The sequence below is a fragment of the Octopus bimaculoides genome, chromosome 5, assembly GCF_046866305.1.
Source record: "Octopus bimaculoides isolate indiv1 chromosome 5, ASM4686630v1, whole genome shotgun sequence".
Lineage (NCBI taxonomy): Eukaryota > Metazoa > Mollusca > Cephalopoda > Octopoda > Octopodidae > Octopus > Octopus bimaculoides.
Window position 1 is genome coordinate 86487396 of NC_142932.1, and position 24435 is coordinate 86511830.

General features: G+C 31.9%; 1 protein-coding gene across 1 annotated transcript in view; it reads left to right on the forward strand.

Moving 5' to 3' along the window:
• LOC128247920 (uncharacterized) overlaps positions 1–24084 on the forward strand; it is a 29746-nt gene extending 5662 nt beyond the window's left edge. The window contains exon 2 of the mRNA XM_052968364.2: positions 12382–24084. Within this exon, the coding sequence (XP_052824324.1) occupies positions 12891–15227 (2337 nt within the window). The 5' untranslated portion in view covers positions 12382–12890 and the 3' untranslated portion in view covers positions 15228–24084. The remainder of the gene's footprint in view (positions 1–12381) is intronic.
• The last annotated feature ends 351 nt before the right edge of the window (positions 24085–24435 follow it).

The window sequence follows — 24435 nt, forward strand, 5'->3', positions numbered from 1 at the left end:
ATATGACTATATATGTATATATGTATGTATATATATATATGACTATATATATATATGTATATATATATATGACTATATATATATATGTATATATGTATGTATATATATATGACTATATATATATATGTATATATGTATGTATATATATATATGACTATGTATGTATGTATATATATATATATGTATGTATATATATATATGTTTGTATATATATGACTATATAATGATAATAATATTAGGGATAAAAATCCAAATTTACAGGTAAAAACTCAATAAAATTCAATTTATTAATATTAAATTAAGTTTCACAGTATAAAATATATATATATAGTTTTAGGGAAAAGAACCAAGGTTCATGAACTCATCAATGAAAATCCACTGTCACATATAGAAAAATTAATAAGTAAAAGCACAATAAATAATTATAATATAATACAGAGTAAATATCATAAGATAATGATAATAAAACGACTACACGTGTTTCATAACCAATTTTCAAATAGAAAGAAAATTTAAATCAATTAAAACTATCGAAAATCAATTCTATTAAAAAATATCGCTAATTTTCAGGTTAAAATACGACAATAATAATAATAAAAGAATGTATATATCAACCAACAATAAATAACAAATGAATGTATATAAAATATTTATTATATTAAGATAGAAAAATATTATTTAAAATATCAAAATTATAAACATTCCATAATCAACCCTACGTCCATTATAATACAAGCTAACAGGAATATTATATGCAAAAACCAACTTTAACAAATTTTTCATTTAAAATACAATTTGAACGAAGTTTCAGGTTAAAATAATAAAGATAGAAGTAGCACATATCTAAACGATGCAATAGTTTAAACTAGAAGATTTTAGACTAAAACGTTTATTTAAAAGAAGTCTCGTGAAAATATTGCGTAAATAAAAGGAATAGAATAAATAGATATAAAAATATGAATGAAAATTTTATTATGTATGAAAGATTAAACTTTGTATAACTTAAGTCATAATAAAACAATTAACGATATTGTATAATCAAAGAAATTAAATAAAAAGACTAGTTATTTATCCCATAAAATAAAAAGAAATATTAAATAGTATTAATGGAAAAAATTCAACCCTAATCTAATCGAAGTCTTAGTTTAGTCTAAGATGATACACTTACTACTAATTAATTTAGTGTTAAAAAAAGGTATTGACTAGAATTATCAATAAAAATCAATTGAATAATATAAAAGTACATATTTTTTTCAAACAATGATATAAAGTCATTTAACAAAGTTAAAAACGATACTTATCGCTACGCTGCTGCAGTTCAAACTAAAACTTAGACGTTAAACTCAGAACTAGAGTGTTTATTAGAAAGAGGTCACGCAAAGATACTACGTTAAGATAGAGAATAGAATAAAGAGATACAAAAACATGAATGAAAGAATTATTCATAAAATCACGAATGAAAGATTTAAACTTTATATAACTTACATCATAAATAAAACAATTAGCTATATTGTAAAACATTTTAATGAACTTTAAATTCTAAGTAATTATGAATATTAAATAATAAGACTAAGAAACATAACTTAAATAATATATATGAAATAAGCTAAAATGCTATTATTAATTTAATTAATTAAAATATTTATATTATTAATCTTATAAAAATCATAGTGTCATTACAATATTAAATCCTTAAACTCACAAAAATATTAACGTACCAATAAATACACAATTAATAAATATAAATTATAACTACTACATTTAGTAAAGAAGGAATAGTATAAACAAATGCACACTTACACACACACACACACACACATTTATATACATATATATATATACATACACATATACATACATATATACATATATATACATATATATATACATACACACATATATATATATACATACTAACACATACAGGCTAAAACACACTCATATATATACATATACCCATACATATACATATATATGCACATACATAAACATACTTATACATACATACACACACACACACACACATATATATATATATATTATATATATATATATATATATATACACACACACACACACACACACACACACACTTAAACACTCACGCATACAAATATATATATATTAAAAAATCACAATTAGCTAAAAATTTTATATAAATAAAGTAATTTATGTCTACATTTTATTTTTCGTTCATCAAAAGAATTAAGTAAAGTATTATAATTATGAAATAATATCTTTAAATTCATTATTACATAAAGTACAAAAATTATTACCTATACGATAAGATTTCGCCTTACAAACTATCTCCCATTTTAAATTGTAGTTAATATTTTTAGATTTAAGTTCCCAAATATATTTACTAAGGCCAGTAGAATTAATCAAATTTCTATTCTTAAATAAGTGCATATGTTGAGCCACTCGTAATTTTATTTTATTAGAAGCCGATCCTATATAAATCTTATTTAAATTATAACCATTATGTTTATTCCCATTCATTAAAGTCACTATGCATTTATACACGATATCCTTCAAATTACATTTATTATTAAATTTACATTTAGTCTTATCTCTACATGTACAGTTAATTATATCCTGGTCTACATTATTATTATTATTAGAATAAGTATTAAATTTATAATACTTATTTAACTTAAATCTATTAAAAGAAGAGATAATATTCGCAACATTATTAGTAGTAGAATAACCTACACCAAAATTATTAGTAGAAAATATATTATAATATTTTTTATTATCTCTAAGGAATATGTCAATAACTTTAAAAATTTCTTTAATAATGTTAGTTTTAACTTGAACGCTGTATGGAATGATTAGCCAGAGTTTGTTCTTATTATAGATATTGTATTTATTATTAATATTATCAAATTTATTATTATCATTAAAAAAATTAAAATTAAATTTTATTATTGTTTCCATAACAATTATGTTTATGTAATTTATTTTCATAATACCTATTATTCTTATTATAATTACCTAAGAAGACATTATCATGAGTATAAAGGTTATGGTTATCAAAAAGATCATTACTATTATAATTATTACTAATAAAATTATAATTATACTTCGGATTATTAAAAAATTTTATATCATTAGTATATCCCACCTTGTGAAGGGCTTTATTGTAATAAGGTGCATGCTTTTCGAAGATCTCTATATTAGATGAATGTAAAGATATTCTCTTACCTATAGTAATATTTATTGTGCTTTTACTTATTAATTTTTCTATATGTGACAGTGGATTTTCATCGATGAGTTCACGAACCTTGGTTCTTTTCCCTAAAACTATATATATATGACTATATGTATATCAGCTGTTTGAGCTGAATCTGAACTTCCCATAGGAACGTCGAAAGCCTCCGGAGTATCCTTACAAATCCATAGCTTATTGTTAAATTTTATAATTGATTTTCAGGACGCTAATATTACACTAATTTCGTCCCTAGAAAGACTTGCTTTATTATGGGCAACGCCAGTTGTTTACACTCTTTCTCCTTCTCTAGTTGGGTCAGCAAGTTTATCCCCGAAAAGTTATATTCATAGAGTTTTAAGCATACTTGTATATTTACGTACATACTATCGATTTTGTTATCGCAGATATGTTTATTCTTATTATTTTTGCCACATACAAAAACTATCTTGCTAGTTAGCCTTCCTTTGATATTGCTGCACCTCTTATGTGTCCATAGCTTACACTGGGTACATCTTATGGAGTTTCTACCTACGCCTTTTCTACAGATTGAGCAGGGCCATCTACCTGAAGGGGTTTGTGTTTTGTCTACCTTTCTGCTTATTAGGACTTTGGTTTTAGCTAGTTGACTCTAAGGCCCTTTGATTCTAGTCCTTGCTTCCACACCTGAAACTTCTCTAGTTCTGATAGTGATTCAGCAATTAGGGCAAGATCATCAGCATAGAGGAGCTCCCAGGGGCATCCTGTCTTGAATTCCTGTGTTATTGTCTGTCAGCATAGAGGAGCTCCCTGGGGCATCCCGTCTTGAATTCCTGCATATATATATATATTCATGTTCTTGAATGATAGACAATCGATTTAACAATACCACCTATCATCAGAGTACTTTTAGTAGGATCCAGTCTTTTGTAAGCATCTGAATGAGTGAAGTGTCTGGTATGAGGATAATTCCCACCAGTTTTGGAAATTCTAAAGAATGGGTCAAGTGTTTCCCCTTTTTCCTCTGACTAACCCCTTAAAAAACAAAAGGTAAAAGTGGGTATGTGTAGAATATATATATAAACCTGTATATGTATAATTATCTCTCTGATGTATATACAATATAATGTGATTGCATATATGCATAATTGTAGGTATCCCAATATAAATTGTTTGTTGTAAAATTCAATTTGTTTTAGATGGTAAATTAGAGAGTTAAATAATATTCCTGACGGTTCAAATATGAAATAAATTAGTGTGCCAAAAGGAAGAAGAAATGTTTAGTATTTCAGCAGGAATCTTTTGCTGAAAAAAGTTGTTTCCTGATGGCTACTGAATAAATTCATATGCTCCCTAATTGACCTAAACTATCAATTGCTTATTTTATACTCATTACAGCCCTGAAAGAATTGTATAGTTTAAATTTTGTGGTTGAATCAGATCAAGTGATTTCTGAAAATGTTTCCACATCCTATCAAAACATAATGATTATTTTCAGATGAATCAACTGCTGTGGTTGTGTTTCATGTTAACTAATAAACAATTGTAAATATGTCCTTGAGGTTAATCAATCATTTCTTTTGGTTTCCTGGTTTACAGTAGATAGGAATCAAATGCATTTCTAGGTGCTGCTTTATCTTAGGCACTAACTTTGTATGTAATTAATAAAATACCTGCAGTAGATTGGAATTGAAAACCTTTTGAGTTGATAGTTCCATAACATACCTACATGAACCAATGAAGGTAGCTTTATGTGAATTGCAACCCATTGTCTTGAAATGGACAATAATTGGTTTATGTAATGTACTCAATAAGAGCTGAACTAGGATTAAACAATAATATCAGCTTGATCATTTGGCTTCTACAGAAAGCTTTAATTACTCTACTGTGGAATATTGTAATTCTTGGATTTAATTAAAAGGCTCAGCTGTTAGAGAGAGTGTGTGTGTGTGTGATACAATAATTCTGTTTGTGTATATGTTGGGACATTGGTTATATTAGTGTGTATGTGGACGGACTCTAATTATATTTGTGTATATGTGTGAAATAGCATTGACTGTATTTGGGTGTGCATATGGGTGTATGTACACACTGATTGTCTATGTGTGTGTATATATGTACACAGATTATGCTTGTGTGTCTGTGTACACTAATGTTTGTATGTGTACAAGCACTTGTGTTACCATTGTAAGGAATTTAGTATTTGGTTCTTTGGTGGTAATACTTAAATTTCACAAATAAACTGTAAAATTTGTGATGTGTCATCACTGTCACATTAGTAACTTTTTTCTCACTCTTGCATGGGTTAGATGAAATTTGGTGCAGTAGATTTTTCTATGGCTAGATGCTCTTCCTTTTGTCAACTTGACTTATTTCCAAGCATGGTAATATTTTCCCCTAAACTGGACACATTTTCACAGAAGATTGCAAATATACAACACCATTTGTATGATGGTGTCATCTTATCTATAATTAACATGTGATGTCAAGTAAAGGAGAAAAACACGCATGCACACACACACACATGCGTGTATCTCTCTCAGTTTGTCTGCCTAATTATCATCATTTAATGCTCATATTCCATGCTGACATGAGTTTTATGTATGTACATACGTATGTACACAGACACAAACAACAATCATGGTTTTAACATCCACTTTTCATGCTTGCATGATTCAGACAGAGTTTATTGAAGCAGATTAACTATGGTCAGATGCCCTTCCTGTTGCCAGTCTTTGCTTGCTTCTGAGCAAAGCAATATTTCCCCATGCCCAGGCACATTTTTGCAGAATATTGGTAATGAATGATATTCATTTACAATGATTATTCATTATTCTTGTCAAGACAAGAAGGCACAGATACTTACACCCCACCACACACACATATGTATGCTTCAGCGCAGAGTTGAAGCATCAATGTAACCATGATGCTCTGATGAGTTTGCTTTCTTTATCTGCATTAATTTGTAAACATACAATTGTATTGTACAATGCATGGCATGTATATTAGTGCAAACATGTAAAATATATTATGATACACTAAAATCATTATTACAAGAAGAAGGCTGTGAAATGGCTGTAATCCGAAGGATAGTAATCATCATTTAATGTCTGCTGTCCATGCTGGCATGGGTTAAACAGTTTGACCAGAGCTGGGGAGCTGCACCAGACTCCAGTCTGATTTGACATGGTTTCTATGGCTGGATGCCCTTTCTAACACCAACCACTTTACAGAGTGTGCTGGGTGCTTTTACATGGCACCACACAGGTGCTTTTGTGTGGCAACAAGTGATTAATTAAATATGTATATTCACCTCTCATACCTCCTGACATTTTATGGTTTATATACTCATGAAATAATTTCATTGATTGGATCTCTTGGATTTCAGCTGCATAGAACATTGCATCATATGAAGTCACAAAAATGACGAAATATTAATGCCTAGCACTCCTGCCTCGGGACTTGATGTGAGTTATCTTGCTTGCCTATGACTTCCAGGTGTTTTAACACCAGACAAATTAACGAGAATATATTCTCTTACTCTTACAAATCACAGCCTGCCCATGAACTGGCAAAACACATACCTTGTGTATGTGTGTTTGATATTATTTATATGAGGCTGTATTGATCCTGAATGTCAGTTTTAGCATGGTTTCTACTACTGGATGCCCTTCCTAATGCCAACTATTTCACAGAATGTACTGGGTACTTTTTTTGTCCCACCAGAACTAGTGAAGTTGCCAAGTAACTTACAAGAAAAGAAAGGAACAGGAACAAGAAAAAAAGAGGGGGCAGAAGAGAAAAGCCTCCTTGACTATATGGGATGAATTAATATTTGAGAGGGGGTGATGGTTCTATGTGAAGTGTTGAAAGGCTAGAGTGTGATGGAAGAACAAGCCTAGGTGGCTAGTGACAAGGCTGAATAGTTGGAACACTGGAAAGAAGATAGACGTGATAGGCTGCTGGAGCATCTCAAAATACAAATGCTCGCAAAAGGGAGATGGAGATAGATGGGAATAGAACTGAGTGTAGCAAGTGATGGGGAGAAATATAGCAGTGGCTCAGGGGGCTATGGTAGGTGGGATGCAGATGTAGATGTGAGAAGGCATTGAGAGTGGTGTTAAGAATGAAGTATAGCAGAGGAGAGCAATGGCTGAAGGCAGAAAAAGAGGTGAATGGTGGAAATAGTGTGGGCAAGGATGATAATGAGAAATGGAAGTAATTCTGGGAGGGAATGTAATGTACCTATTTGGCTATTAGGTGATTACAGCAGCTGAGTAGTCTCATAGATAGAGAAGAGATGTGATGTAGAGGAAATGTTTGATAGGGCAGAGAGAGAGAGAGAGAGGTGGGACTACATTGTTCTCAGTTGATCGTGCATTATCTTGTAGCTTCGAGATTTCAATGATGTGATTGTATATTAGTAGAATGACATTGTAGGTTAGGTGTAAGAAGTTGGAGCTGGTCAGTTTAAACATAAAACAGGTAGACTATTTAGTCTAGATATGGCCAACTTAAATGCTAAAGAGTTAAAGATTCCTGGTTGATATTAGGAAGTTGGTTGGTAGAAACTTGCTAGACAATGCAAACATTAGCTTCATAAAAAAATGCAGTGAGATATCTGGCAGATTGACAGATGTATGACTTCATATGTGCAGAAGTATTTTACAGTAGAAGAATCTCTTGAACTGTTTAGAGAGCCTCATACAGATATATTTATGCTAGAAGGCTGTATTCAAGTTGACTGCCAGCTGACAAGGCAATATTTTGAAGGGAAAAAAGTTAAATTTATTTGACCATAAGTACAACTGAAGATAAAGAAACATAGGAGGTGTTTCTAAGATTCACAATTAAAGAAAAAGATATGGTTTAAATGAAATTAAATCGACAAAAATATATTTCAGGATAATGATTTTCCATTCAAATGTTGTACTTCTTTCATTAGATTGAATTTAGTGCTTCAGAAGACTGCAGTTTCCCCACCTCTGGTCTAATAGATTAAGCAAATAGTTTCTGTAGTAATCTCAGTAACATAATAAGTGCTGGAGGTCATTGTAATGAAAACATTTTAGTTATGAATGGAAATAGTTCAGATAAATATTACCTGTGTTGGCAAAAAAGGTTTCTCCTTCATGTTAAATGTTGATTCTGTGGAGCTTGTATTGGATTGAGATGCTGTATGGTAGCGAAACTTGGGAAGTTAAGGTGGAAACTGAAAGAACTGAATTTGATGTGAAATGCAAACTTGTATGTGGGCTAGGAGAGCAAGTGGGCATTAAAAGTATCAGTGAATGTGTATAGACAAAGTAGCTATGCAGCTATAAATACATGGTATGAAGGAACATCACTTTCTGGATGAGAAAGTGTTATAATATTGACAGTTACTTGAGCAAAAGAAAACCTAGGAAGAAGTGTTTTTCTGTGTGTTGTTGGGTCTCACAAATAGGATGATAGAGGATTAAGATGAGAGATGAGTTGATTTTTACGTGACATTTCCACCCCTCACCAGTATGGGTAAGTGGATGTTAAAATAATGTAATAGGTGCATGGACAGTTTGAGAATGAATTAATACTTTTCAAAGTAATATCTGCTCAAAAAACATGAACAAACCATGATGAGCTCTCATCAAGAATAATGTAAAAATGGCATATTACTTGGTGGAAGTTTGGAACTTCCTGTTGTTATAAATGGTTTCTTGGTACAAAAGGTATATCAGTAAAACAATGAATTTTTAGTGGTTTCCAAAAGTTAAAGTTGAAAAGTGTTAGGTATGATTTTCAGTTTATGTAATGAGAATCTAAAGTCTTGATAATCTAGGAAAATGGTTTGTTTTAGAAAATTTAGAAAGATGATATTATGAATATGCTCAATGAAAATTGTTTTTAATATATAAATAAGGTGAGAAAACCACAGGTGAACTTAGAACATATTACTAGAGACATAGGTGAGAGAAAGCCAAAAAATGTGGATTTATCTAAACAAGTATAAAACCAGTGACAAATAAATCATAATTTGATAATTTCAAAGGGTGAATTTTTATACTCTCCTAATTTAAATACCTTTAAACGATGATACAAAAATCTGTCGAATGCTTTTCATGTGTCACTCAAAAGCAAATCTTTTCTTTATCCTGGTAAAAAATACTTGATGAATAACTGTTGATAATGTCTATTTGGGGATTATAAGTATTCACACATCCAATATTCCAATATTGTTTCTTGGATTTGTTGATCTGAAGAAAGTTTTTGAGAGGGTTCTATGTGAATTAGAAATAAGGACATTGAAAGAGTTAGGAATAAAGGAATGGCTGTTTATAGAGTAGTGATCCTTGTAATGAGAGAGCACATAGAATTATAAGAACAGAGCGTAGGAATAGTGGTGATTTTAAAGTGAGGGTTGAGGGCATCAAAGGTTATGTTAATTCTATTATTATTTGTTGTTGTGATGGAGATGATGATGCAAAGCATAGAAGAAGGTTACCATGGGGAGATATTGTATGCAGATGGTCTAATGTTAATTGCAGAGATTATTGATGGATTAAAGGAGATGAATCAGTAGAAATGTATGGAGGACAAAAGTTATGAAGAAGAATATTGGAAATTGATGGCAAGTGGTAAAGCATGTGGTGAGGTGGAGAGAAGAGAGAAATGGTTTTGTGAGAATGGCTGTTGGAGTAAACTCCATCAAATGTACAGAATGTTCTGGGTGGATTATCAAATATATACATTGTATGAGATAGATATTAAATAATGTAGCAGCTACACTGAAGTGAAAGGTATGTATGAAAGGAGATGCAGACAGAAGGAATGTTTTGTTGGATCTTGGAAATGGTGTGGAAATGGAGAGTCTGAAAACATTTTGATACTTAGGAGACATGTTGAACGGAAAAGGTGGATTGGATGTGGTGATGTTAGCTAGAGTGTGGAGTTCTGGGAACTGAATGGCATGCTAGTGAGGAGGGGAGTATCAATAAGACTGAAGGGAAAGGTGTATGCTGCACGTGTGAGAAGTGCTATGATTTTGGAAGTAAGGCATAGGTAATGAGCATGGAGCAGCAGAGGAACCTGGAAGGGACAGAAATAAAAATGATTCAGTGGGTGAGCAGAGTATCACTACAAGAGAGGAAGATAAACAGTGAATTGAGCCAATGATGTGAAGAGAAATGAGATGAGTTGGTTGAGTACTGAGGAAGACATAGGACTCTGTTCTTATTTAAGTCATTGCTATCATCATCTTTTTACACAAACCTGTCTATGCTTGTATTGGGTTAATGTTTCTTCTTAAAAAAGTGTCTTACTATTTGTGATACTCCTCTCATCTCCTTCATGAGGTCCAACATCCTGAGATCGACTTTCACCCTTTATCTTCCTCTCTTCCTGTTTCCTTCCTCATGGAACTCCTTTTTACTTCTTTACCCAACTTCCATCTTCCATACACATCATGTGCCTGAAGCAGTACAGTCTCTTGCACACCACATCTGATTACTCTTATACCGATTTCTCTTTCAATGTATGTGATTTCTCATTCACACACACTAATGTTACATATCCAGCAGAGCCTGCTTGCTTCGTTTCTTTGCAGTCTTCACACATCCTCTGCATTCATTACCTGTGTCTCACTATCATGCATCATTGCATTTTATACAGAGGCATCATGCAATCTATCTTTTACTTGAAGAGAAAATCCCTTTGTTGCCAACTTATTCTAGTTACTATACTTTCTGAGCAACCTACTCCACTGTTGGTTAGATCATCTAAGTCACAGAGGTTGTCAACTCCTTTTATGGAACCTTCTGAGCAACAGAAATAATATTTTTACTAATGCTTTAACTGCTAACTATTCCTCTATATTTGCCATATATAAGGTTTTCTTTGTCAGCCTACCTGTGATCCCACTTCACCTCTTGCTTCTTTTTATGTACATTGTCTGGAATTCATAACTACTCCTAATCTGAACTTTGAGCAGTATACCATTTCTCTCATGGCAGCAGGGCCCTGTCTTCTCTCCTATTTCCTAAGACTTTAGTCTTTGCCAAGTTTTACGGCGGCCTCTTTTCTACCTATCCTAAACTCTGCTATAAGGATGAGACCAATTAGTATATAAAAGTTCTCATGGACTCCATATTATAGTTTGGAGAACTATAATAAACAGGAAGGGGCTAAGAACTGAACTTTGAACCCCTACTTGCACACTAATTTCTTCACTCAACTTATTTCCCACTTTGCTCAAAGTATGTCTGTACATGACTTCGTCTCTCACAAGCCAGCCATCTATTCCTAAGACTATAGAGCATGATACTCTGTGAAAGATCTTCTTCAAATCAAACAAATACTAGTTAGAGTGGTTTACACGTAGCTAAGAACTTTCATGACTTGGCTTATCAGTTTGATACCTCTGTAGTTGCTTCTCTTTAGAGTTCCTCCTTTGCTCTTGTGGTTGTTGATGATATTGCTATACAAGTCATTGTGTATGACACCTCCCTGTATTACCTGGTTAACTATGCAAGTGACTAAGAAACTTAAGCTCTACTTCATCATTTAACATGTTTTCCATGCTGGAAAATGGACATTGCCTTGAAAATGCAAGATAATTTTTATAGCAATTTCTTCAATTTTTGCCAAAAATGTATGTATAAAAATTTTTGAAATCATAAAATATGAATATTAAATTTTCTTATTTGTAGCATTAGAAAATTAAAATGATTGTTTTATCAACTAAATAGATTCTTCATCATTTAGCATCTGTTTTCCATGCTAGTATGGGTTGGATGGTTTGACAAGAGCTGGCAAGGACAGGAACTGAAACTAGGTTCCATTGTCTGTTTTGGCATAGTTTCTACTGCTTGATGCCCTTCCTAATGCCAACCATTTTACAGACTGTACTGGATGCTTTTTATGTGGCACCAGCACTTTTCACATGATACCATCACCAGTACTTTTCATGTGGCTCCAGCACCAGTGCTTTTAATGTGGCAGCGGCACCAATACTTTTTACATGGCACCAGCAATGACAAGGTCCCTAGTAATTGCAAGACAAAAAAAAAACCCCAACTGGGAGGTGGGGAGTACTGGGAGATTAATGAAATAAATTATATATTGTAATGTACTTGAATTAATTTATTGAATTTTTGAAATTGTTTTCATGCAAGCTTTCATTAAAATTATTAATTTAATTTTATTGGATTTTTTTTTAGGTGACTTTGATATTTCATCATAGTTAAATGATTTCTCCAAGAAATTGAAAATTTATACTACTTCATGAAAGAACTTCGTATTCTGGAATTTGCCATCTTACCATTCCAGTGGTATAATGTGGCAGCTAATATGCATTCTGTTTCATCCAGACTGTGGTTTTCAGAAGTATTCCCTATACTGACAACTGGTATCTATTCTAACACTTGGCAAAGTTTGCCTTCTTTAACCCATTCCATTTTATTCCTTTTTTTATATGTATATTTACACATCACTGCTGCATAAAGAAAAGTTTCTTAATGAGCTGCAACTGGTGGCATCTATTTATTTATTTATTTAATCCTTTCATTGAAAATTCTGTGAGCACACTTTCATTTTTGTCAAAATGTAAAACTTCCCACTCATGCTGTCCATCTGTATATTTTCAAGTGGTTTTCCACCCACCTCACATTCACCAACAATCAAATTATAGCAACAGCTTTATTGTCAACTCTGAGAGTAACTTTTCAAAATGATGACCGAATGTAAATACTGCAAGAAAACCTTCAATCATTCTGGTCATCTAACACGTCACATTCGCACTCATACTCGAGAGAAACCTTATGAGTGCAGTTATTGTAAGAAGAGATTCTCTGACTCCAGTACTCTCACTGTTCACACGCGTATTCACACCGGTGAGAGACCTTTCTGTTGTAAATTCTGCAAAAAAACTTTCTCTCGCTCTGACAGCTTGCGTGTACATATACGCACTCACACAGGAGAAAAGAAATTTGAGTGCTGTCACTGTCGCAAGACCTTTTCTCGATCGGGTAATCTGACCGTCCATATGCGAACACATTCAACAGTGCCCAATGGGGACACCTGTAATAGTATCCACAACAGTGGCAGAGAATGCAGTGGTTGTAGTAAGTCATTCAATCAACCTCAAGATTTAAATTGCCACATAAAAACACAACATCACCATCATCGAGATGCTGATAACTCTCTTTTCCCAGCCCTTTGCAAAACAGAAACTGTTGATGTTTATTCCAAACCGTCCTGTTGCAGTACTAGCTACCAGCAACATCCATACCAGTCTTCAAGTGGCAGCCTCTGCTGTAAACGTGTCTCTTCAAGTAATTTATCAATGAGTTATGATCAGTGTAACAATGGAAGCAAGTTGAATGGTTACCTTGGCAACCAGTCTACTGAAAAGTCATGTGGTGTGGGTACAAACCAAAGTATGGACATGAAGCCAGAACTACCTGTATCTGTTGCTAATCATCACAATAACCTTCATTGTAATATGCCAACCTCATCAGGACATTACACACAGCTGTTGCTGCAAAATGAAAACAAAACATTTGATTGCAACAACTTTGACAAATCTATTTCTCGAACATGTCAACTACAACGGCATTTTCAAAGATCGCTGGAGGGTATTGACACTTTTGTGTCAACGTCGTCAGCATGTGACAATCAAAACGTTGTTTACATGAATACAGGTTTGCATGGACATACAACAGAAAAAACTACTCAGTGTGGACTCTGTGAGAAGTCTGTAATACACATGTGCCATCTGAATGGTGATAATTATTGCATCCCTTTTTCAAATTCTTATAACAGTTTGACAAATGTTACCAACATCCCAACAATGTCTATGTGTTCTACTTCTGACATCAACCGGAACCAAACTTGTACCTACATTAACCATCCACCTCTTTCTTCGCAACAGACATTTGATTGTGAACGCTGCAAGAATTCAAGTCACACAAATAGTTTAACTGAATCCAAACCTCCAAGTTTAAATAGTCAGATTTACATTAAACCTGACATAACTTCCAATTCTGGTACTGATCATGTCCATAGTTCTTGTGCGTTAATTAATAATAAAACACATAATGGAGAATTTAAGTATGGATGTGAAAATTGTAAAACTTCAAATAACATAAAAGATGAAAAAAGTTCTGGTATGATAAGTTCTTTTAATGGACAAAATGAAAATTTGAAGAAATCTCAAAATATTTCTTTAAGTAGCACCAAAAATCAATCTTGTTCATACAGTGGCAACAACAAATTGCATAACAAAGATCAACTGTATGGATGTAAACAGTGTGATGTGTCCTGTAAAGATGGCCATGGATTTGGTCATGAAGCTGATACAAAACCTTGTTTACCTTTATCTGTGAGCTATAATAATCAACATGAACTTGATGTCAAACCAAATTTATCCATCTGTCCATCTCTTGAGCCAAACATCCAACCCAACCCATATTATAATAATATAAGAAATCACACAACTGACAAACAATTTGGTTACATGAAATCATTTGCTCCTAATACGCTGGATATAAAAACTGATCCAACAGGTTCAAATTCATTCTTTGGCTTTCTACAATCCCTCCCTGATACTAATCTCTTTGAATGTGATAATAATGGAGACCAGTCATTTATGCAGTTTAATGGTTTTCTCAGTACACAAAATACTTCTCAAAAGTCTTGTTTGTTATCGTCAAGAACTTCCAACAACTCTGAAATAGTAGATATTAAACCTAATTTATCTTCTATTCATGACCATTATCACCAAGCTCTCACACATTTTGGTCAAGGAGATACATTTGCCAAATCAGATTTCTCTTCATGTTTCAATAATAACCAATCCTCACTGGAGTCTAGTTTTTACGACCCTGCTGGTGCTGCCAGTGTTGGAATCACCAGCACTGGTACAGGTGTTTCTGCTGGTTCTGGAATGTCTATAAAACCTGAACCATTTTTCTGTTCCTCCAGTGAAACTCAGTCACAACCATTCTCATATCATAACTTTGATCAAGCAGACATTAAACCAGACTTGTCGCTGTTATGGTTCTAAATGTCAAATTTATGGAAGAACAATACAGGTTTAGGAGAGAACAAACTCCTAGTCTGGTTCTAGTCTTACCTGCCAAAGAACATTTGTTGTTGTTTATCTGGTGTAATTTTTTTTTTTTTGTTACTTGTATGTTGTTTGAATGTTTTTTTTTTTTGTTTTTTGCTTCAAAGTCTCCATTAAAAACTGGCCAAAGGTTTTGATACAAAACCAACTTTGACTCAGTCAACTAAGTTCGGAATTATATGATTCTTCAAGAAAATCCAACCAATGTCTATAGTATAAATTAATCAAGTAAAATGACCAGTTCCTACTCACTTTTACTGAATATACCTCACATAAAGCTACAATCATATCCTAAAGCAATCAGCAATTTAATGAAGCCATTTGTCCTTATTTATCATAAACTTTTAAGATTATTTTTGCTACTTGGGGTTATTTATATAATACTTCTGTGAATTCCTACGACCATTCTGAAAAACCAAAGAGCTTCATACAAAAATTACCAGAATTATTGAAGTAAATGTTTATAATTTACTGGAGGTTAGTTGGTAATTCCCATTTGGTGTTAAGTTTAAGATTTTAGAAATCTTGCTAGAGGGCAGTGTTAATGGTGAGTAAAGAAGTCATTCATATACATACACACTTTTTATTTTATACATTTCCATTATTTATGAATTTCACTCATGAAACAATAACTCCTTAGGGGCCTTAATATGGATGCCAACTTACAGTTTAAATTATTAGACTGTTTAGGACGAATTTGCGACACTTCAGTATTACCTCACTGATTTATTATTATTTGAAAGATTTTGAAATTTCTCTTACAAATATACTCCAATTAAAAATTCAAAACTGATTTTCATTTCTTTTTCTCCACCACTGATTGGAATTAGTAGATTCTGATGGCTCTATTAAACTCAGCTTTTGTCGAGTATTTCCATCAATATATTCTGCAGTTATTTTCAGGTGTCATTTTTTTTTACATACTTCCTTTGGTTAGGATTGAAATAGAAAAATCTTTTGATGTAACTCCTGGATTTTTATCACTTATTTAGTCTAAACTTTTTCATAAGAAATGGCTGTACCTGTTTTAATGGTATTTTAATTTATTTCAATAAAGGCAGAGCTGGCTTTAATTAACAGTCAACCTGTCATCAAATACCTTGATTATCAGGTATGTGTCTTATGTCTAGTATTAAAAAAGTAAAAAAATTCACAATTGTTTGAAACATGTCCAGGTCTGTGTGAAAATAGGGGAATATGCCTAAGTTTATTTTAAAGGAAATAATGTAATCTGTGTAACAAAATATTGACTAATAAACTGTTGAAAATGTCTATAAAATAAAATTAGATTTCTAAATTCTCATTCAGTTCCAGTTCCTAGTCAAATGCCTAATATATTTCTCACTCCACTGTTTTAGGATCTTTAAAGCTTAAATTTTTGGGGCCTCCAGCAAGCTTGGGAATGATATGTATTTAAATGTATTTAATATTTTGATTTCATTGAATTGATGTATGTGGTACGACCTTCCAAAAAAACTTTGTTTCATTGAATGGATAAGAAATGTGTTTTGATTTAGTTTATGATGGTATTGACCTCAATACTACAAACTGTAAAGCACTCATTAGTTTTTAATTTTGTGCTTTTATTACTTGCTGTAGAAAGTCATTCCTACTTTGTGGTATATGTTATCAACTAGTTACACTGGACTAAACACAAACCCAGTGATATTAGCAGGCTCTTGTCCAGCTGTCTGGTATTCTATCAGCTTGGTCCTCTATGCTTTCATTTCATATATAACAGCTGTTTAAAATATTGTTAGCTTATAAAGCAGTCACGGGCCACCTGCAGTATGCAGCCCATAGGAGTTTCCTAGTAGTGCAGCCCACCTGATGATTTAAGTCATGTCTCATGTGGCATTCTTCTTGAAAAAGGTTGCCTGTGTCTGATATAAAGACTTGTGGGAAACTAACCAACAATAAATTTTAGAAATTGAAATATTCTGACCCTGGAAAACAGAAAAGATAATGTTGGCTGGTTGTATAGTTAATATATATTACTCTAAGATAAATTGTTTCTTCTCTTTCACAATCTGATGCCTTAATTACTAAATGATCCCAGTTTCAATTAACTACATTTAAAAATTAGATTAGTAATGAGAGTTGGGTGGGGAGTATTTGTTAGTTATTTCTACTCAAGCTTTTCACATGAGATGCAGTTGCGATGAGAGAATGACTGCAAAGGAGAGTACCATAATTTAGTATCATCCTTTTACAGTTTTTGACTCATTACATTAAACATGTTAAAGCAACTTATTCTTTGAGACATGGACAGTCAAAATGATGGCAATATTATATTAATTTAGTTATAGAAAACATTGTTTGCAACACAGATCCTAATTTTTAGTAAGATATTTCTTATCAGAAAGGCAATATGAATGTATTCTTTTGCTACACCAGCAGAATATGTATGTGTGTGTGTGTACATACATATATGTATGTATATTGTGAACTATTTAAAGCTGAGCTTGACATAACTGTTTATCTATTGTAAATATTCATCTACATAGATTATTCAATCATTTGTAAGAATGAGAGAGTTTTTGAGTTGTGGGCCTTGAAAGAGACTTCTCAAATTCTTAATAGTCTCATCATCATCTAGAGTAAATTTGTGTCAAATCTTTCTTTTTTCATAGTTTTTATCCATCTTTTTCATCCTAATATGCATTGGAAAGGTCCACAAACTTACATATTTGTTTGAAATGTTAATAATTCTCTATTGAAATGAGAGTAGCATCTATTTTCAGTTAAGATGGCTGTGGCAAGCAGAGTAAAGTGCCTTGCCTATGAGCGGTATGCAGTGCTAGTACCAGGTTTTAGGAACTATGACCTTTAAGGCAGCAATCCAGCACCTTTTCAAGCACTGCATCATCATACCTCTGATAGGTCAAATTTAATTCTCTACTCTAACTTCAAAAAGATGTGCCACACTTTTAGTATTGTAGTTCTTTCAAAGCCTTCCATTTACAAGAAATATTTTATATAACTGCTAGTGTTGCTAGTTAAAGAGGAGATGCCAAATGTATGATGTATATAATTATTGGTGTTTTAGTGGTGGGAGATTATGATCAGTTTTTATTGATTTATTTCTGTTTTTTCTTTTACATTTGCTGATTCTGCAATGAATAGTTGTTCTTAAAGCAGAAGAATAGCTGTTGTAGAAGAGAATGATGATAGAGAGATAGCTTCATGGAAAGACTGTTAATTATTTCAGAGTAAAATTTAGTTGGGTAACATTTGGGGTTTGTAGCAAGGCCTTAGCAACAAAAGGGGATGAGAGGAGCACTGTGAGAGTTGCTTGGGACAAATGGCAGTTAGAGGTTTTATCTCCCTTTTTGATATACAGGTCCAATTGTAGTGAAAGTCTTGTCAGTACACACACTTACACACACACCATAAAGATATACATATATATATACATTCTAAATGTGTGTGTATCTTATTAAATACAGGAACACAACTCCAGATCTTTTTCTGAATCAGAACACAGGTATATTTAATTTAAAAGGGGGTCACATTGCTAGAAGAATTTAGATTCAAAGAAGATATATTTATGGCCAAAACTTGGTTCGAAGCATAAGGTTCTCTAGAATCAAACAAATGGGATTGGGTGTGATTAAAGAAATTATATTTTATTGTTTTTATTATTATTATTATTATTATAATTCTCAGAGCTCTCAGTCTTACTTGCTCTGGTTGATAATGTGAGAGCAGACAGCAACCTATTGTCAGCAGTCTCACAGTGTCTTTTCTGCAAATTATAAGCTTTGGTACCTGGATGTTAATTTATTATGGAAGACACTCAACACCCAAGCACCAATCTTAAAATCCTAGCTGCTCCCAGCAGAGCATTTATTTTGAGCCTGCTCTGCTTTTATGTCAATTCCATATTATTATTATTATTATTATTATTATTATTATTATTATTATTGTCTAAAATGGCTGCTGAATTATTTTAAAGTAATATTTTCACTTGATATTTATTTAAAATGTAAGTTTCTCTCCTGTTCTCTCTTTACATGAGTGTGTGTGCACATGCACACACACAAACAAAAACAAACAGATATTCTATTACTTCTTCCATCTTTCAGTTTCCTACTGCTGTCTTATAGTTTTTATCTATGTTCCTGAAATATCTATCTCCCCAACAATGTTGCTAGCATAACCATTTACAAGAAATAACTAGATATTTCAATTGTTTGTCTTCTGCCACCTTTTAGTATATTTAATATGCTACACTATAAAAGAATATATTCTCTATTTTGTATCAGAGTACATTCTATTAAAAAAAAAAAAATGAAAGAAATGTAAAAAAAAAAAAAAAAAAAACTACAATGAAGCTGTCATTCTGCAGAAATCTGCAGAAATCAGCTGAATCTAAAATTTCTTCACTATTTTGGTGGAATCATATATATATATATATATATATATATAGATATATATATATAGAAAGTAAATATTTTTAGTACTGAATTTTGTGTAAAATGTTGTATGTAATATATATATATATATATATATATATAAAAAAAAAATATATATATATATATATACACACATATATATGTGTGTGTGTTATATGTGTTCCACTTGTATATGTATATATATGTGTGATCCAGTTTTAATTGCTTGAGTGTTTGGGGTTAAAATGAAACCCCTATTCCAGCATTTATCAAATGTTTGAATACGATGTAAAAATGATTGAAAAATATTAAAAATAAAGATAAGATATAATTTCTACAAAAAGAAGGGAAAAAAATCCATCCATATTTCAAATAAGTTCAAGTAGAGGCAATGGCCTAATTTTGTCCAAATTGGTAATCATACTGCTATGTATTTTTATTGTTTTAAAACAGTTTAACTGTAACTGCTAAGAAATAACTTAGAACTAATTCCTATAGGTAGTTGGAGCTTGGTAATTGTGTAATCTAGATAGGTAGATACTAGTATTTCCACTAATTAAATGCCAGTAGCAGCAGCAGCAGACATTCATTTGTGTATTCTGTATCTGTAGGTATGTTTTTTTTTTTTTTTTTCAAACTTTTCTTTTGAATAATATTTAAAATCCATTAAAAAATTTATCTAACATTTATTATGGCCATTTATTTGATATGGCTGTTTCTTTTTGATTCAAGATGGCACAGTTTAAATTTAAAGAACTTCTACTTAATAATTTTAATTTCCTCACTGACAGTTTTTGTTCTGAGCCCGAATGGTTTTAGATTTTTTGGGGGGTGGGCAGTGATATTTTATGTTTTATATAAAAAAAAAAAAGAAGTAAAATTTTTGGGAAAAATAAAGAACTTAATTTTCCTGTGGAATCTTTTGAATGAGAGTCCTCACTCACAATTTTTTCAACAGATCTATTTTGGAGTAGTATTCTACCAAATGCACTTTTCTGTTTTTTCATAAGTCTGACTGAAAAATCAAAGAAATATGTCCTTTCCCATTCATTGGATTGTTGGAATCACTGGAAGCTGTCTTTGAACATGTCAGGGTTAAGTCACTAAGCTTAGTTCTTTGTACAGAATCTAATAAAAGGAAATGGTTAGTCCAGAAATTGAAATTGGTTCTGCAGACTTTACATGTCAGGAAAAAAAGCTATTAATCCATAATATTTGTATCTATGTCAGTATACTTTTATTAGAAAGCTTGTTTGTGTGTATTTAGGTCAGTAAAACTGTCTAGTACATACAGTACATCATCTTACTAAATACTTTAGGCTTGTGGAAGTAACTGATGCAGTACAGCATCATATGATAATGGGAGTGATACAGCACAGAATTTTATTAAAAATTTTGCTCAGCTTTCATTGCTTTATATTTTGGGGTCAGTATCAGCAAGGGGTTGACCTCTCCTTTGTCTGGAATCTATAAAGTTCCAGTTTCATTCAGTTATGTTGCTTTCCTACAAACAATTGACCTTTGAAATATATGTGTGTATAGACAGAGAAAGAGAGTGCAATTAATATATTTAATTTCCTTTTGATTCATCTACTGTACCGTGTTAATATAGGTTGGACAAATCCACAAATTCATAAGTTTACATGAGTAAACAGAAGGCACAACATTGTTACTTGTGTTAATGTGTATTGTCACTCTGATATGTATTTATAGCTCAGTGGGTCTTGATATTTACAAGTTGTAGCTGTATAGCCTCATGTTAGCTCTAAATGCACAGGTAGCCAACCAATTAGGTGTGATAATAAAATTAACATTATAAATAACTGAGAAATTATATTTATCAATGTTCATGGGCTCAACAAAGTGTTTGTGAAGTTTAAATTATACCTGAAAATGATAATGTCTAGGATAATTCTATTTAGGTTATTTGCTCATTATTTAGTTAAAGCTTTGTTTTGAAGCTTCCACAATTGTTCTCAAGGGTTGCTGCCTTCCAGGAGACATTACAGTTGCCTCATGAGTGAAGAAATTCTTAAGGTAGAATTGGATTTATTATTGTTATCCTTTTCAAATGTTCTGTAGTATTCTAGTGTTGTGTGACATATTCTTCTGAATAATGCTGTAGAGAATGATCGAGGCAAAGGACAAGAGATATAAAACCAAGGAGACTGGACTGAAAATGTTTGGGATTTACTGATCCTTATTATTATCATCTTTTTAAGCTTGAACCATTTTATTGATTTCATATGTTTGTTGTTTCCTTTTTTTTTTTTTTTCTCCATAGTCTTCAAGCTATAGGTTCTGACTCACCATATTGCATATATCAGACCCTGCCATCTGAGTTATTTATTTTTTAATAAAACAAAAAGTTACTGCTGATGTCAAAATATTTTTGAGAATGGTCTGCTGCTATTTGCAACTCCAATGTGCTTTTGATTAGAAATATTTAAAAGAATTGTTTTTAATGTTTAGGAAATTTACTGAAACTTTTTAGTGATATTCATTTTGATTGAATATTACTATGAACCTGCTAGGTTTAAGAATCACCTAAAATAATCCTTTTTTTTTATAAATAACTGAGAAATTATATTTATTAATGACAATAGCATTTAGTAGATTTATTTTTATGTCTGCTCAGCATCATAACTAATTCCATTAAATTTAACTCTCTACTCCACCATTTCCCACCCCCTATTTATAACCTAAAAGCTGTGTGAATTCCATAATCCATTAGGTGGTAGGATTTCCATATGGAAGACTTAGATTACATGTGGTCTGTCTATGGTCATGTCTGCTTGAAAAAGTTTAATCTGCTTCTAATGACACTTGTGGAAGGAGTAAGCTGTGTTTCACTCTGATATGTATTGATAGCTCAGTGGGTCTTGATATTTACAAGTTGTAGCTGTATAGCCTCATGTTAGCTCTAAATGCACAGGTAGCCAACCAATTAGGTGTGACCATAAAATTAACATTAAAAAGTAAGTCTATTGGCCACAGACACAGTACAATGATTGTGACAAAATACAAGTTATTGACTGTTTGATAATCTATTAATTTGGCTATGGCTTCTAACATAAAAGATAACTTGGCATTTTTTTTTTCACTTAGTGGGTCTAGAGAAATGAACAGTGCTCATGGCTTTTGCTGGCCTTCCAAGAATTGTGAGATTAGGCTACAGGAAAAACATGATCAAAGGGGAGACTCCAGAGGACTGATGTCTTGGAGAAGAAGAATTACGCAAAGTGGTTAGTGCAGGCCTTAGGTAGGTTAGAGATTGAGAGATAAGTGGGTCAGGAGTGCTTGAGTGGAGGAAGTACAAGACCAAGGAATGGTGGCTATTATAGTAGCAATTGAAAAGACAGAGAGGTGACAGTGTGCCTGTGGGCCAAAGGCTGGAGTGTGTTTAAATTGTAGATGTTTTTAATTAACGGTTCCAGTGTCTGAACTCTTAAGAGAACTGTTACTTTCTCCGTGACTAGGAGGGAATAACACATCTCTCTCCCTGTTCTTGTATTTAGGTTTCAAGGGGCTAATCTTTTAACTCTTAGTAAGTAGCAGTTGAGCTATGAGGTCAATGTAGTTGACTAGCCTTCTCCCACAAAATTTAAAGTCTTGTAACTTGTAGAAAGGATTTTGAGTTCAAATTCCACCTTCATCATGTTTTAAATTTCTATCATTCTGTAGTATGCATAAGAAACTTATAAATTAAGTACCAGTTTATAATTAGACCAATTCAATAATAACACTCACTCTCCTTCAAACTTGTGTCCACTCAGAAGAGATTAAATAACACATTGACTTTGCTCTAACATGTAATAATGATTATTGTTATTGTCGTTATCATTTAATTTAGAATGTCACTGGTATTTACAGCTGTCTTATTAGTTAATTATAAAATAAAACATCTATCATTTAGTTTAAACTATCACTGATATTTACAGTGGTAATATCATCTCATTAGTTAACTATAATAATAATAATAAAACTGATATCAATAGTTTAAAATATCACAACTAATTATTAGTAACATCATGTGTAATTACTAGTAATATCATCCCTAATTAATATCTATAATTACATGTCTGTTGCAGTAGCACAAGTTTATTATTTGAACACTTTTACCAACTAGTTGCAGTCAATAATGGGTAGTTTTTCCACTAGTTTCCCTGTAATTTATTTATTACCTTCTGCTCCATATTAGTTATGGTATTGTACAGGCAGTCATAACTTAATTAATATTAATTAGGTTAATCACTATCACCGTCAATTGCCTTTTTATTGTAAATTTCATTAGAAATATTTAAATGACTATGTAATATTTAGTTTAAGTGTGGAAAGTTAGCTTTTCCACACTAAATTAAGCTGACAAGTAAATAAACATTGTTATTGTTATTAAATTTTGACTTCTGTTGTCTTTCTTGTTTATCTCTTCTGACTTCACTATTTTTGACTGACATCCAATAATGCAATGGTTTATTTATTTATTCATTTATTTTATATTAAAGTGTGACTGAGGAAACATTACCATGAGACACTATCTTTGTGGAAAAGAACAGTTAAATTTATCATCATTATTAGTGTTGAGAATGTAATAACTATCAACTTAAGATCGTCATTAATGTTGAGGAATGTAATAATAGTCAAGTATGTCATCTTAGTACTGTAGAGGAGTTAATAAAATTGATCAATTAATTATGCTTGTGGTGCAATGAGAATAAAACATTAAAACTTAATGAATAATATGTTAA